General features: G+C 43.1%; 1 protein-coding gene across 1 annotated transcript in view; it reads right to left on the bottom strand.

Annotated features, from left to right (window-relative positions):
- INTS9 (integrator complex subunit 9) overlaps positions 1 to 15,647 on the bottom strand; it is a 59,655-nt gene that overhangs the window by 34,848 nt on the left and 9,160 nt on the right. Inside the window, exons 4-8 of the mRNA XM_068183143.1 lie at positions 13,537 to 13,599; positions 9,793 to 9,932; positions 8,075 to 8,161; positions 3,815 to 3,935; positions 1,999 to 2,133 (exon numbers count right to left, since the gene is read on the bottom strand). Coding sequence (XP_068039244.1) covers positions 1,999 to 2,133; positions 3,815 to 3,935; positions 8,075 to 8,161; positions 9,793 to 9,932; positions 13,537 to 13,599 — 546 coding nt within the window. The remainder of the gene's footprint in view (positions 1 to 1,998; positions 2,134 to 3,814; positions 3,936 to 8,074; positions 8,162 to 9,792; positions 9,933 to 13,536; positions 13,600 to 15,647) is intronic.

Genomic DNA, 15,647 nt, shown 5'->3' on the forward strand with positions numbered 1-15,647 from the left:
TTAAACTGTGCACCCCCTTGTAGGATCAGACCTGACATGTGAGATTTATCACAATCTTTGACTCTCTCCAGTGTGTCCATGAAAATGAAATGCCAATAATGCAATAAAAAATAATATGGAATCTGCCTGTGATAATGTACATAATGATTATGGTATATTAGATCCACATAATTTCAGATGCCATTGCACTGAGAGGGCCTGCATTGATTTTTGTGGGTTAATGTAAAGAATATGTCTTAAAAGGCTTTTAGTGACATGTCTGAACCTGTGCTGTCAACTCCTATTCTCCACTTCAGTGGCAACGGTGTCAATTCCAGCCTCAGGAGAGGGAGAGACAAAATTTCAATGGAAACCATCTGCCAGAAGAACAGGGAACAGTCAGTGGTGCCAGGCCTAAATCCCTACTCACTGGAAAAGCAGCTCTGGATATGTTCAAAGTATATCCTTTTTAAAACAAAATGCAGTGACTTTTTTCACACCCTGCTAAAAAATGGGAATTTCATTATGAACTTCTCATCATGATCATATGGAGAACCGGGACAGACAAACAACTTTTCACTCCCCGAGGAAGAAATGATTTGATGCTCACCATTCTGACTCTGTGCTACTCGAGATACTGTTATCATTACATATTGTCTGTCAAACATCAAAGAGATGATGAAGAGCTGGTTGGAAGCTCCCAAAATCCACATACAGAAACACCAGATTGTAGCAGCCTGTACTGGTGCTCACAGGGATTAACCCCAGGACAAAAACTATCCATCGTCCTCAAAAAGAATCTGGAAGCAAATGCAAGACAATGATGATATGGGGTAACATCTGTGATGTGATAAGTAACAAGGAAAGTACAAACTGAATGTGATTTTAAATATCTGTTAAACTATTTCTTCTAAAGATGTGTCTGTGAGCAGCTCACTCACACCATTCTCTGCCACTGGGACTTAATTTCCTCAAAAACAGTGATTTTACCAGAAGCTTCCAGGGAAACATTCACCTTTGGAAAATGATGAAGTCTGACCTGATAAACTGAATCACATTTCGTGTCAGTGAGGAGAAAACATTCTCAGTTACCAAATTACTTCGGACAGGGCAAAGTTTGCCTCACAGAAATACTGCATTCACACATTGTCAAATGCTGCTGCATTGTCTCATCCCCTTCTCTAGGAGGGGATGAGAGCACAGCCCAGGATGGAATGAGGCTGATGAGAAACAGGGATTTAGAGGCTCTGATACATTTTGTGCACCTAAGGATGGCCATACTATTAAGGATCATTTATCTACTGTAGTTTCTCAGCTGAGAACAAGCTTTTAAGTGAGGGATGCTCAGAAGCAAAGCTCTCCAGCAGACACCCACCTTGGGGGAAATCACTTAGTGATCAAAAACCTGACACATCTTCTAAATTATTTTTAAATACCTCCTGCAATATTGCTTTTAACTATTTTGACAACTTCTGATGCGCATGGCACTGCAAACTTCAAGCCTTTCTTTGCAGTAAGAATTTATGGATCTAGAGAGAATTAATTTACTGGAAATTACATCTACAGCACTATAAAGACTCTGCCCTTAGCAGAGCAGGGTGGAAAAGTTGGCAGCCACTGAGCTATCATTCCTCCTAAGGAAGGATGTTTCAAAAGTGATATAAAGCAGTCTGTGAACTGTCTGTGAAGATTCTTCAGTCAAATATGGATTTTTAAAAGAAGTCACTAATGCTCTTTTGTTCAACTCTTTTGAAAATTTCCTCTTTAGAGTGAAAGACAATTCCACAGTTTTAAGTGAACATCAAATCACCAATAACAAAGAATTTTAGCAATCTTTTCCTCATAACTATTGACACCTGTCATTTGTCTGGGTATGTCTTATCAATGCCCATTAAGTCCAGGCACTGATAACACTGTTACCTTAGAGTGGCCTCTACCCTAAACCTGATCCCAGCTGGAATAATCCCTTTTTTTGGAGCAAAGTTCCTCCTAAAGACTAAGAAAAGTCAGGGTCTGTACCTGAGGGTGTGTTGTAAGCAGAGAAGATCCTGAAACATAAGAAACCTTTTCATAGTGTGACTGGATAATCCAATTGGAACTCCCAAGAGCGTAGCCCGAGCTCAGAGGGGTGACCTGCACAGCACCAAACAGCTCCTGAAACACACAGCGAGAGGCATTGATTTGAGAGAGCCCCAAAAGAAATCAGGACAGGACATTTTGTCATCAGTGATAGGAATTACAAAAGCAGTTGTGCTGCTAAAAGCCTTTGTGAAACTGTTCTTTTGAGAATTACATCTGCTGGTTTTACCCACCTGTGTCTAGCAGGAGACACGCTCTGAGAAAAGCTTTTCCTGAGGCAGGGCCTCCATAAAGTCTCTCTTCCATGTGAATTTTATGGCATCTGAGTTCACACTGAACAATACCTCAAAATGAAGGAATCAAGCAGGGTCTTGATCCTCTGCCTGCCTCTACTGTATTGAAGAAGTTTGTGGGAGCTTTGCATCTTTGAAGACTATTCTGCTTTAGTCAAGTATAATTGGTATTGGCCAGCAGGAGAGAAGGAAGGACAAGTACTTCTATACTGATATAAAAACTCTGCTTGGGTTGTAAATTTTACTGTGGGAAACAACCTCAAACTCACTCGGTTTCTAACTTTATTTCTTTTTAAATGCTACCTGCTGGTGATTTAGCAACAACACCCTGCAAACTCAATCCACATTTTAGTTTCAGTGTAAGCAACATGACAGTCGCCTCCTTTCCAGGTGTCATTAGGAATTGTATTCCTTCATCTGTACCAGGAATGTGGAATACTTGTTTAGAGAAAGGAAAAGAAACTTTCATATGCAGACCTCCCTAATGTGATCTGCCTTCTGGTCACTGAATGATAGAACAAGCATCTGATTCATGCAATATAATGATTTTTCTAGTATTTCAATATATATTTGGATGCCTTGAAAAACAAGGCAGGGGTCTTCATTCCTCACTGTGTAAGCCAAGGCTCTAAGGTTTGATTATTTGAAAAGTTAGCTTTGGAAAGAGAAAAAATATAGGTTTATTTCTTCCCAGTAACTACAAAAGAATGATTGGCTCAGAGACACAGATCTAAAATTAGGGGAGATGCATCCACACTGTGAGGATGGTCAAAAATGAACTGTAACAATCCATGGATAATGAGGAGTCACAACTTACTTTAACTTTGTATTTTTTATGGCCTCAGAGCAGCAAAACCAGGTATCACGGCCCAAAAAAGAGCAGGGATCATGGCACACATGCTGCCAACAATCCATATGGGATCTGCAGACTATGAAACTGTGGGTTCAGTCCATTCTGGAAACTACACTGGATTATAGTCAACAGCATTACAGACAATAACTGTTAGCTGGGAGCTCTGGGAAAGGAGTTTCTGAAGTTCACATTGAACCATTAGGTTTTGTTTACAATCCCTAATTTACAGTATGAAACAAAGTGGAGGCTAAAGCACTCTAAAGATTCCCAGAAGTGAGATTGGGGAGCTGGGAAGGGGATGTGGCTTAGAGACAGAGAGGATACATTCCCTCCCTGCATCCTCCCAGCTCTCAGTGGGCCAGCCATCAGCTCCAAATTTCAGAGCAGGCTGCCTTAAAATTGGCCTCCCCAAGGAAGAGAAGAAACAAATGGATATTCCCTGATTTCACCAAACAGGAGCCCTTCCTGGGAGGCAGACTGAGGGGCAGTCTGTGTAATCCTGTCTTGCTTGCCTATACCAGGGTAACTAGACCCAACACAGGATCTAGAGGGGGAGAAGCTGGGGAACAGTTGTTGGTGCTGCCCCAAGGGCAGCTGTCCAGGTACTCACGATTTTTTGGGAATAGCCCACCAGCTGGATCTTGCTGAGGGCTGCGTTCACCTCAGGCATGGTGTAGCACTTCCTCCACATGGACACCTCCACCGCGTCCTTCAGCGGGGCCGGCAGCAACCTGCAAACACCAGCGGGAGGTTCTGTGGGGATCCAGAACAACAGCTGGTGCTGGACCAGCTTCTACAACCATTTACATTCTCCAGGTCTTTAATTTTACCCCTTAAAATTTTTATTTTCAGTGTGCCTGCTGCTTCAAAGCGAGGAGCAAGACTTTCTGCCTGCTGAGGAGCAAAGCCACACTTCCCAATCTGCCTCACCCTGAGGACTGCTCTCCTCCAGCTCTCTTTGTTGCTTTTCCGTCCAGCCCTTGCATCAAAGTAGCAGCTGTGATCAAGGTGTTACCACAACTCTTGGGGTATTTTCACCACTGATGAAAGGTGCTGGCTGATCTGAGATGTCAACATGAAATGCACCTCCAGCACTAGGATCTTGGATCGGTGTATATTTTTCATATCATAATCATCTGAGCAATACCCTAATAATCTGAAACAATCTGGTGATTAAAGTACAGTTACCAGACTACGAGCAGGGATGGCTCTGCCCTGATTTCTGCCACTGGTCTCTTCCAAGAGCACATGTTCTTGCAGCTCGGCTTCCCTGCTTCAATCCCACTTCCCTTCCGAGTGCCCTGGCAGGGACACACGAGCTGACGCTGCAGAGCTCTTTGAAATCCCCTCCACGGAAGTGTTTAAGATGTTTTACACCCAAGTAAGATCCATCCATTCTGCTCCTCACAGACATTGCAAGTCAGCTGGCCGGCATTGTCAAGGGAAGAAGTGAACTATAATGTCACAGGCTGGAAGAGGGATGGCTAACTTCTGGGAAATAAATCTTCCTTAGCAACATGAACTGAGGCAGGAAGCAGCACAGCTGCCAAATGCGTAAGAAGAATAGGATTTTTTTTTTTTTGTATATTAAACCAATGCTAAATCAAAGGCTAATTCAAACCAATTTCCAAAGATTTATGAAAATTGGTCAGGTTTCTTTGATCAATTTGTTTAAAGGAATTTAATTTATTGTTATATCTACTAGGTCAGTGAACTCCTCCATAATTTAAGATACTGAAGAAAGGATTAAGGGCAGGTCTTGCCAAGACCACATCACAGGTCCAGAACAATAACTGTAATTCCAGCACATGCTGGCTGAAAGCACCCCATGCTTCAGGAAACAAACAAAGCCTTCAAGGTCTTTTTTGGGAAGTCGTAAGCAGCAAAAGGCCACACAATGTGGAGAGTTGTCCACCACTGCACTGAAGCAAATTGCCTGTAAAAGCCTTTAACCTACCATAAGAAGCATTTAGTGTTGGATGCTTTCAGGAGCTTCTCTTCTGGGAAGAGGAAAATGTTTCTCCAGGTAATGGAGAAAGTGGGGAATCGTCCTTGGTGAAGGAAGTTTCTCTTAGCCTTGACTGTGGCTACACTGAGAATACTCCGATCTCTGGCAGAGACCAGTGGCACCAGTCTCCAGTGGTTTCATGAAGCTGAGTGGCAATGAGGTGCTGGTCCCTCAGATGCATTCAGTCTGTCATCTCACTTCTAAAATCTCTACAGAGCTACCAGAGGATATTTTGTGGTCTGGAGTAAATCTACTGCCACTATGGCAACACTCTGTTAAAGATCACCTCACAACAACCAGATGTGTGAGGGCAGCTGCTGGGACAGCCATAAATGGGGAGGTATCATGAATCCACATGGTTGAGGATATAAAATTCACCCTTAAAAAACTCAGGGATTTGTATTCTTCCCTGGGATCTGCAAAGAGACAGACCCTCCTGGTCAATGCAAAGGGTGACATTTAATATATGATGTAAAATCCCAGAATTATTTGAAGGGAGAAGAGGATGGCAGCACCAAACTACATCAGGCCACGGCCTCTCTCGTGCCCTGCTCAGCCTCAGGAAACAGCCTGTTTCAAACACTTTAAAAGATATAGTAGGAAACCATCAAACAAGAAGTCAACAAAGTGCCTTTCACAAGGCAAACTTCCTCTTTAGCCCCTAAATCCCAATCAGTGTGAAAGATATCCTGGCTGACATCTACAGAGCTTCCACAAGACTGCTCATTTGAAATAAAAGCCAGTGGCAATAAAACTGGCTAAGCAATTAGTTCAGACTGGATCTGATAATGGAAAAATGTAAACCACAATAATGAACTTATTATATTTTATACAGTATTTGCATTTTAAATGCTCCACTGCTTTATCTAATGAAGATGATAATACTTTGTGTTTTATACTAACTGTATGGAGTAGAACTAGCTGAACTGTAAAGCAGTAATGGGGATTGATCAGCCTGAAAAATTAAAGTTAGACTCAGAAGTAATAAGTATTCTGTTCTAGCAACAGCCAAGTAGGAAAAAAAACCCAATTCATCAAGATCACATTTTCTTAAGTAACGGATGTCAGTCCAAGCCTGCATGTGCCATTAGCCAGGTGCTAATTTGGGGATCAGTAGATGTTTTGCTCTAATAATCAGTTCCATTCACGCCTGCGTGACACTTGTCACCAGACATCTCAAAACACTTTGCAAACATTAATTAAAGTCCCCGTGTGCCCTCTGTGCTGGATGGGAGCTCTGTTGTACAGATGCATAGAGAGGTGAAGGGGGAAACTCAGGGCACAGGTGGGGCAGAGGTGAAGAGAGAGTTCACGTTTGTCCCCTTGTTCCAGCTCAAAGACTAATTGGTTCATACCAGCAGAGTTTATTATACACAGATTTATGTTATTAAACTGCTGTTTAGCAGCTCCCATCTCCCTGCTACCCCTTTACAACAGCTACAGGATGGAACTATGAATTCTGGGGGACATCCCCAGCAATAGGAGAGAGGAACATGTATTTTAAATAGCACTTCAAAAAAAAAAAGGCTCCAGTCTTCTAGAGCAGCTGAATCAGAACAAAAATTCCCTCTCTGTGTTCTCCTCTGGAATAATCAGCAGCATGCAAAGTGCCAGGCAGCACTTTTCCTAAAATACGACCACCAGGAAAGTGACATTATATGAGCTGCAAGATATATGACTCTCCTTTAAACCATGCATACAAAACATGCCTGGTGTGACAGGAATAATGGCTCCAGTCCCCTCTCTTCACACACTGGGACCTCAGCAGTGGCTCTGGGTAGGCCAGTGGATCCCAAAATTTAAAAAAAACCCTGACTATTCTAAAAATCCTGATGAACTTCAGTGTATTTAGTTTTGCTTTACATCCGACTTGACATCTGCTTGTCTTCTTCAGAAGAGTGAGAGTTACAGTGTAAAGGCTTCTCCTAAATTCAGCAGGGGAACACAATATACAGCTAAAAACGTGATAAGTTGGATTTTTAATTTTTGCTTTGTGATATTGGGGAATATCAAGGCTACTCTTCTAATGTAAGAAATAATTCACTTTTAGGAAACTTCTAAATCAAGGCATCTTAAGATTCAGGAGTATAAAAAGGGAGATCAATTAAAAATGCACAAAGCAGCTTTTAAAAATAACTTTTTAATCAACCAACCCTATCTTTAAAATGTGCTAAAAACGAAACTGTCTCCTCCAAGGAACATGTTGTGCACCTGAAATTGTTTTTATTCCCAAGGAAAGCATCATCTACAATTAGTAAACTGTATGGATAATTTTTAGATTCCATAGGCTTCCAAAACTCTGAGCACCTTGTTTTGATGTATAGCTGGAATAATGGACATGGTGCTTCCAAATAAGCTTTTTTTTATTCAGATTTTAATTTGTTCTTAAGTTTTGGAAAGCCAAAAAGCCCACCTCTGCTGTTCAGGTGTAAAGATGGGAAGAAAGGTAACACCAGTGACCTTCAACAGCTGTGTCTTGACTTTCTTAGTATGTCAGCAAACATAAATGTAAATACCATATAAATTTAAATTATTCCAATGCAGTATCATTAAATTTAAACAGCCTTCTAATTTCACCACCTTTCTATGATTTTACCACCAAAATCTGCTGGTTTTATCTACCATTGTGGAGCTGAACTGTGTGAGGTGAGATCAGGGGAAGCTTTGCTGTTACCAAGTCTTTCTCCAAGAAACAAATTTGTGAGGCTGGAAAACCAACGATGTGCAGAAATGATTAAAGAAATAATCGACCCAAGGAGTCACAGCAGCAAATCTCAAATGGTGGGAGTTGAGCCATCCTCACAGTGACTCCCAAACTTTGGTGCTTTGGGACAATCACCTTTCCTGGGACTTGCTCCTTACCTTTGCACCTCCTTGTTCTTCCACATGGAGGCAGACTGAGCCTTTGGCACGCGTTCAATGGAATTCACCAGCTCTTCCATCAGGAGCCTGAAAACAGAAATCAAACCTAAATTAGCACTGCCTCCTCTCACACAGGAGAGAACTTTGGCCCGAATCTTTCCAAAATACCATAGAAATTGTAACACTCAGAGGGTTTCTTCCCACAGAAGCCATTACCAGCACTGCCCCTGTTTATCCAAGAAGTGTTTCCAATTCCATCTGCTTGCAACAGAGGAGGATCTGGCCCACTGGGTTATGGGCTATTTGGAAAGTGCAAGATCATTTCTCCATTACTGACTGCTTGTGATAAGTAATGAGACAAAACACACAACAAAAACTCCTCAGCTGATGCCTGTTTATCACTTAGGGAAACGAAGCACGTTGTCAGAGTGAACTCTCCTCATCTGCCAACGCACATTTGAGACAGGAAAAGGTGTAAAGCATTAGAAATTGTCACTGCAGATTCCCCTGCCCAAAACTAAACAGCATTTGTGATTGTGTGCAGGCTTTCCCTTGAAGTTTGGAGCAGAAGGACAGCATCTGGAATGACTTGGGATGGGGAGAACCACACCAGTGCAATTTCCCCTAAGACTGTGCTTGCTGTCTCCAGCTCTGGACCAGCAAAGCCCAGAGGTCTACTACTCGTTCATATTTACACAATTCCTTTCACCTACAAGGGCCTTCAGTTTCTGTTTGTTTTCACACAATGGGGGAATTAATTTAGCATGGGAAGATTGCACAGGACCTTCAGTGGACAAAGATTCCTGCCCTCAAGTGCTTACAGAGTAGTCCAGACAGGAGGGCCTAATCTGGCTCCTAATTACTGAATGTAGCAGCTCAGCAGGAGAGAGGAACAGAGCTCAGTTCCAGTTAGACCTCACCAAACCTGCAGCATTTGGTGTTGACCCATCCCATCCACAAGACAATTTTGTAAAAATAAACTGGCAAGTTTGATGACTGTTCTGGTTTTGACTGCACTGTCGTATCTTTTTCTACCTCAGTCTCCTATTTCTGCCATTTTTCTTAGTGCTTCTCTCTGGAGTTCAGAGCTCATGTAGCTCAGCTATCATTTGAGATGATGTCAGCTTGAATTCCTTTCTGTGGAGTGGAGGAAAGTGTGATTATATGGAATCATAAAATCCTAGAATGGTTTGGGTTGGAAGGGACCTTGAGGATCATTTAGTTCCAATACCTGCCATGGGCAGGGACACCTTCCACTAGACCTGGTTGCTCTAAGTCCTGTCCAACCTGGTCTTGAACACTTCCAGGGATGGGGCAGCTACAGCTTCTGTGGGGAACAAGTCCAGTTTTCTAATTGGGAAGACTCCTTTTGGTTAAGGGGAACAGAGAAGAGCAGGAGAGTTCTTTGATCCATAGTTTTTGAAGGTCTGAAGTTGCCTATATGGCAATTATTGAGATGTCTCAGCCCACTCAAATTCCACTGTCCCACATCTATGGCCTGGACTCAACACAAAGCACCTGCTGGAAAGGTGGATGGTTCCAGAGGTTGGGAAACATGGAGTTAACACATTTGCAGCACTAAGGACTTGGCTGGCATTCAGTTCCTGTCTGAAAGCCTCTTCGGAACATTAGACACCACTCCTCTCCCCACATTGTCCTTTACACCTTCTCCTCAGCAGTGATGAAAGAGGAGCAGAGAATCTGAAGGGGCTTTTTACCTGCCAATTTGAACAGTGGGCTCAGTGGCATAAACTGTTCCAGTGAATCCTGTGTACTCTGTGATGTAGGGCAGTGCCATCATGCAGTGATAGTTGGAGATCAAGATTACATCCACTGTGGAGAGGTCAAGCAGTTCAGTCTGAAAACAGAGCAGAGATAAGCAACTTGTAACCCTTTCATGCAGTTTAATAAATGGCTCAAAAAATTCTTCTTCTATTTTTTTAAACTTTATTGCAGGAATGTAACTGGTTTATAAAAGCATGTCTCAGCTGTGGCAAAGATTATTGTTGCCTTTAAATTAACAAGATTTATTTTAAAAGCCCCCTAAAATTATTCCATTCTCCAACCTGGAAAGGAAACCATGTCCTGGGTTTTTCTGTCTTTCAGGTGATGAAATGGCTGCTGTTATGAGATCCATGATTATTTTACTTTTATCAAAGAATTGATGTGTGTACCTCCTTAGGGAGGAATAGACACCAAAACTTCCACAGCAGTGATTTAGGGTGTCTCATTTTTTTTTTTAATGCAGCATGTCATACTGTACCCCAAGGAAGAGATGAACGAAGGGTTTATTTATTAATATGCTTAAAAAGAATCCTCATATTTTCCCAAAGTAAATGCTTGTCATCTTTCTCATTCACATTTTCTACAGCAGGAGATGAAGCCCATTCACAGGATACAACAAAATGGATGGGTGGGCCCAATTAGTTTTGATGTGACAGTTTAGACAAGAGTTCTGAGAGTGAAAGAAGATTTCACACATTGTTAAAAGAATTTTAATTAGAAATATTTACTGGTAATGCTATAACACGAATGGTGTCAAGTCAGAAATTTACAAGATTACTGACCTCTAACTCAGTTATTATAGAGCAGCTAATGGAATTCAACACTCATCAAGCACATATTATCTGATTACAAGGCTTGGTCCAGCGATTTGAATAAAAAAGGCAAGAAAGTAGGTCACTCTGCTTTGCAGAGGGCTGACACAGTGCTCTGGTGACAAGCTGCTTAACTCCTCCTAAGCACTCATGGTTTCAATCCATGATCAACAATGAGCTGAGCTGAGAAGGAGGTGAAACACCACCCTCAGCTCCATGACAAGGCACCTTTTATCTTCCTGGGCTTCCAAGCAGGAGCACACTCCCTGCAAGGTATCAAAGGATCTGCTGATGCCTGCTCCTGCCAAAGCTTGGATTGCCCACACCTCGTTTTTCAGCTGTGTCCAGACTGTACGGGATCAAATTTGGACTGGTTTGGGTGGGAAGGCCCTTAAAGACCAACCTGTTCCACCCAGGGACGCCCTCCACTATCCCAGGTTGCTCCAAGCCCTGTCCAGCCTGGCCTTGGTCACTTCCAGGGATCCAGGGGCAGCCACAGCTTCTCTGGACTCCCTGTGCCAGGGCCTCCCCACCCTCAGAGCCAGGAATTCCATCCCAGTATTCCATCTATCCTTGCCCTCTGGCAGTGGGAAGCCACTCTCTGTGTCCTGTCCTTGCACATCCCTTATCCCAAATCCCTCTCCAGCTCTCCTGGAGCCCCTTTAGGCTCTGGAAGGGGCTCTGAGGTCTCCCTGGAGCCTTCTCTTCTCCAGGTGAACACCCCCAGCTCTCAGCCTGGCTCCAGAGCAGAGGGGCTCCAGCCCTGAGCTGCATGCCAGCCCAGGAGAGCCATCAGGAAGATACACACCAGCACTTTCCAACCTTAATCATGCCACATCTCAGCACCCTAGCAGCATTTACTGATAGGATGAAAAGGGTGTCAAAACCAAAACAAAGTGAAATCTTCCCTGGGGCTTGCAGCAATCTCACTAAAGTGCCTTTAAGCTGAAGAGGCTTAAAAATTTTTCTTGCATGTGAAGTGAGAGAGCAGAAGGCTGCCAAGCAAAGAGAGGGCTGCACCCTGCACTCTGACATGTGTGAGAGTACTCTGCTGCTGAGACAGCCTCATATCACCTTGTGGCTGCTGGATTAGACCCAAATCTTGGCTTGTTTTGGCCATGGTGTTCTGGAAGCGATACAGAGATTCTCTGGCTAACTGCTTCTGCAGACAAGTTTCTTCAAAAGAAGTGGCATGGAAGGAGGTAAAGTAAAAGCCTCTTTCACACAAGCTCCCTCTTGTCCCATGCTGCCAAACAGCAGCAACATTTCCACTCTGTTTGCAGCTGGCCATAACTCCAGAACCTCCTGCAGATAGGTGGACTCAAGGTGTGAGCTGGGTATCACAGCAGATCTCTTCCCAGTGCTCATGGAGGAGATGTGGCATCTGCTGGGAATTTTGGGAAACATCTGAGAGGCCATTTTTAAAGTCCCTGTGCAGTTTGTTGCCATCTTCTGGTTGTAGGATGGGCTGCTGGGAAGCAGCTTCGTGCAGCTTCGTGCAGTTAACAGGAATAAGATGAAGCAGTGAGTCCCTGTCTGTCACATTTAGAGCTACACATGTGGGTATTTTCCAGCCCAAAATAACCAGAAAGTCTGGCTGAAGTACCCTGAACTCCAGAAGATAATCACTCCATAGGGAATCCGGCACATAAACCCTGTCGTTCCCAAGATCTGGGCCATAATGGCACTTTCTACACACACAGATGCTTCCCACATCCCTCAGTTTCACAGGACGGTAACCAAAAGGCTCACAAGAACCCAGAATTATTAGGATTTTGGGCTGGTCTTTTTTGATGTGATGGGATTATGACAATTCCAGCTGGGTGGGAATGGTTGTAATCTGTTGGAACCACTTGCCAAAACCAGTACCAGAGCTGCCAACTTGTTTGGAAGAATCAAGATGACAAGAGTGAGGCCAGAGGTGAGTTCCATGGGATTCACACATGGGAACAATATTGCCAGAACCTCAGCAGGCTGACAGCAACCTTCCAGGAGTGTTTCGTGTTTCCTGTCTGCAAGGTCAGGCAGAAATGAAAAAAAAAATCTGCCCAAAAGCAATTGTTTCTGCCTTTGAAAGACAGAGAAAACATCCCACCATGAAATGAAAGAACAGATGTTATCACACTCTGAACACACTGAGGAAAGGGATACTAATCCCATGTTACTCTCCATCATTCATCCCCACCTCTCTCTGCTCAGCTTTATTTCTCCTACAGCACTCTCCATATCCACTGGGTGATTCTAGGTAATCCAAACATCTTCAATGGTCTTGCTTGCTTTTTCTAAATCCAGAAATTCCAGTAAAAAACAGCTTGAGCAACCACTTGCAGCCATGCCTGTGGATATGAAGGACCAGCTCTTCCCTCAAAGAGGCTGTAGAAGTTTTTAACCTTAAAGTGCTGCTGGCAGAAGTGCAGCCAGCAGAATCCAACCTGGCTTAACCACAGCTGGCTCCCCAGGGAGCTCCACTGGCATGTCCTGCATCTGTGGTTAGAGACAAGCAGCTTTCCGCACCTTCATGCCCTGCCCTCATCTAGATCAGCACATGGATCCTGTCAGCCCAGCTCAGTCTGGTTGTCTTTGCAAAGCCACAAAAAGGGACAGCTCAGTCTTATTCTTGTGTCAGATATTTGCTCAAGGAGACCTTCCATGTCTCCCAAAACCACGGCTGAAAAGGGTTGTTTCCATCCTTTTTCCAGCATCATAGAGCCTGAAAACACCTTAACAAGACAGAGTTTTAGCAGTATTATTTACTGAGTATTAATAAATTAGCAGGAACCTGGTAATAATAATAATAATTTAACAGGTTTCTCCCATGTGATTGAATGGAGGCAGATTTTTCAGTAAGTCTTTGAACAAACTCACCTCTGGCAAGCAGAACTCAGGCACAGAGTCTACAAACACGTGGCCAGAGCACTCCTTCAGCTCCTGTAAAAACCCAACAGAGGAGACACAAAAATACAACACAGTGTTATCCAAGGCAGCACATTTTGGATTTTCCAGACACTTTCTTTATCACAGGTAATTTCCAGCCTGTTATACAGGACATTTATCCCCCTTCTAAACACAGTTTGGTGCAGGCAGATCTGCTGAAATTGCTTTCATGCCAGATGAGGCTGCTTGGTACCGGAAGGGATCAAATCCTCCTTGGGAAGGACAGAGAAAGCACTCTGGTAGGTAAAAAAAGAGCCCTGGTAATGACCAGGAAAGCAAGTTTGGAATTGGTTCCAAATGACATCCAACCTCTTCTGTCTTACTAGAACCTAAATACAATTTATAGCCCCTGTCTCAGAGTATTTGATGAAACAACTTTTGGGGATATAATTTCCACATGGCACGTTTTGTTAAACTCTATCCTCTATTTTCTTCCTCTTTTTCAAGGCTGGCATCAAAAACTTTTGTCACATGAAAAGTTACATTCTTCAGGGAGGAAAAAAAAACATTTCCAATTCTACTCATAGCACACTCACAGGCTCCATATCACCCACCCTGCCTTTTCTCCTGTCCCAAAGCAAGTGGTCTCAGCCAGCTCCAGACTGACAGAATTAAAGATTGAATCCAATATTTAATAATTACAGTGCACCTGCCAACTAATAACGAATGAGCAATTACATCTAGTGGCAGAAGTCTCCTAACCTCATCTCAAGGGAGTTCAAAATGATTAAAAGTAGATCACAGCACATTTCAAAGCCTCTCCAGGACTGAAGTTTTAAAACTGAGTTCTGTAACAGGAATGTCCACCTCACATGATAAAACACCCTCCTTTGACTCCTTCCCTTGGCTTTTTCCAGCATGGGTCAAAGAATTTACCATTCCAAGCACTTACAGTGGTCAAGGTGAAGTTAAGAGATGCTGCATTTGAATTTTTAACATGATTTCCATTGCCACTGTGTGAGTTTGGAGGTTTCTCGTGAGCATACACTGCAGCAGCAGCATCCCAGAAAATTAAATATATTCCAAATAAAACTACAGTGACAGTCTGTACATTCTTTGGAGCCCAAAGCTCTGACACCAAAGCTGGGGTTCAGAAGACACAAATTCCAGGGAATTCAAATGAGCAACTCCATTTCTGCCCGTGAGCCTCTGCAGCCCTGCAACTGCCAGTTAGCAAGTGCTCTGAATAGAGCTGTTACTATTTTACCAACAGAAATGCTGCCTGCACAGTTTCTTTTGTCTCCAATGAGAAGAAAAATCGGGTCTTTAATCTATGATCTTCAGCTCCCTTGTCTGTAAAAATCAGATCAATCCATTTTGTCCACCTCAAAGTCCCCTACAAAAGCAACTATTATCACTGTTTGCTTTAATGTTCCCATAGTCAGAGAACAGTCTATTAAGCATTTTCTCCACTGGTACCTATTGCTGCCCACATTTGAAATGTATCTGCCCATTTTACTAACATCTGACATATTTTTGTGTTCATTGTTCCCCTATGGCAGATCAAGCTGGCCGCTGCAGTGCCAAGTTTTGGTTGAAGCCTCAGATAAATTCTGCCTCCAAAACTGATGCAATGAAAAGAGGGGGAAAAAAGAGCAGTTCTGTGTCTCTCATGTTGCTGAGGAAGTTCTGTGCCTTAGAATCAGGAGGCTGGAGATAATATCCTCCCTGCTATGTCCAGCAGCAGAACACATGTTGATTTCAGAGGCCAAAGCCATGCTTTTCCTCTCTGAGAGACCTCCCATAGGCAAACCATTGCCTTCCTCATAGTTCTGCCTGAAAAAGGGTATGAAACCAACCTCATTTATAGGCATGCTCTGAAGCCTCAGTGTCAGAAAAGTGAGACTGTGGAATAAAAGGCACTCTAAGAAGGCGAAGCACTATTATTTATGGAGCTCCATGAAATACAAAAATATTCACACTGACAACTTCTGCATTTTAAGCGGATTTTTTTATAATCTAGGCTACCTCTGAAGCCTGAGAGTTGCTATTAGCATTTTGTTTCAAAATGTTCTGCTCTGCAAGGACATCCTGGCTGGTAG

The sequence above is a fragment of the Anomalospiza imberbis genome, chromosome 3 (genome assembly GCF_031753505.1).
Source record: "Anomalospiza imberbis isolate Cuckoo-Finch-1a 21T00152 chromosome 3, ASM3175350v1, whole genome shotgun sequence".
Lineage (NCBI taxonomy): Eukaryota > Metazoa > Chordata > Aves > Passeriformes > Viduidae > Anomalospiza > Anomalospiza imberbis.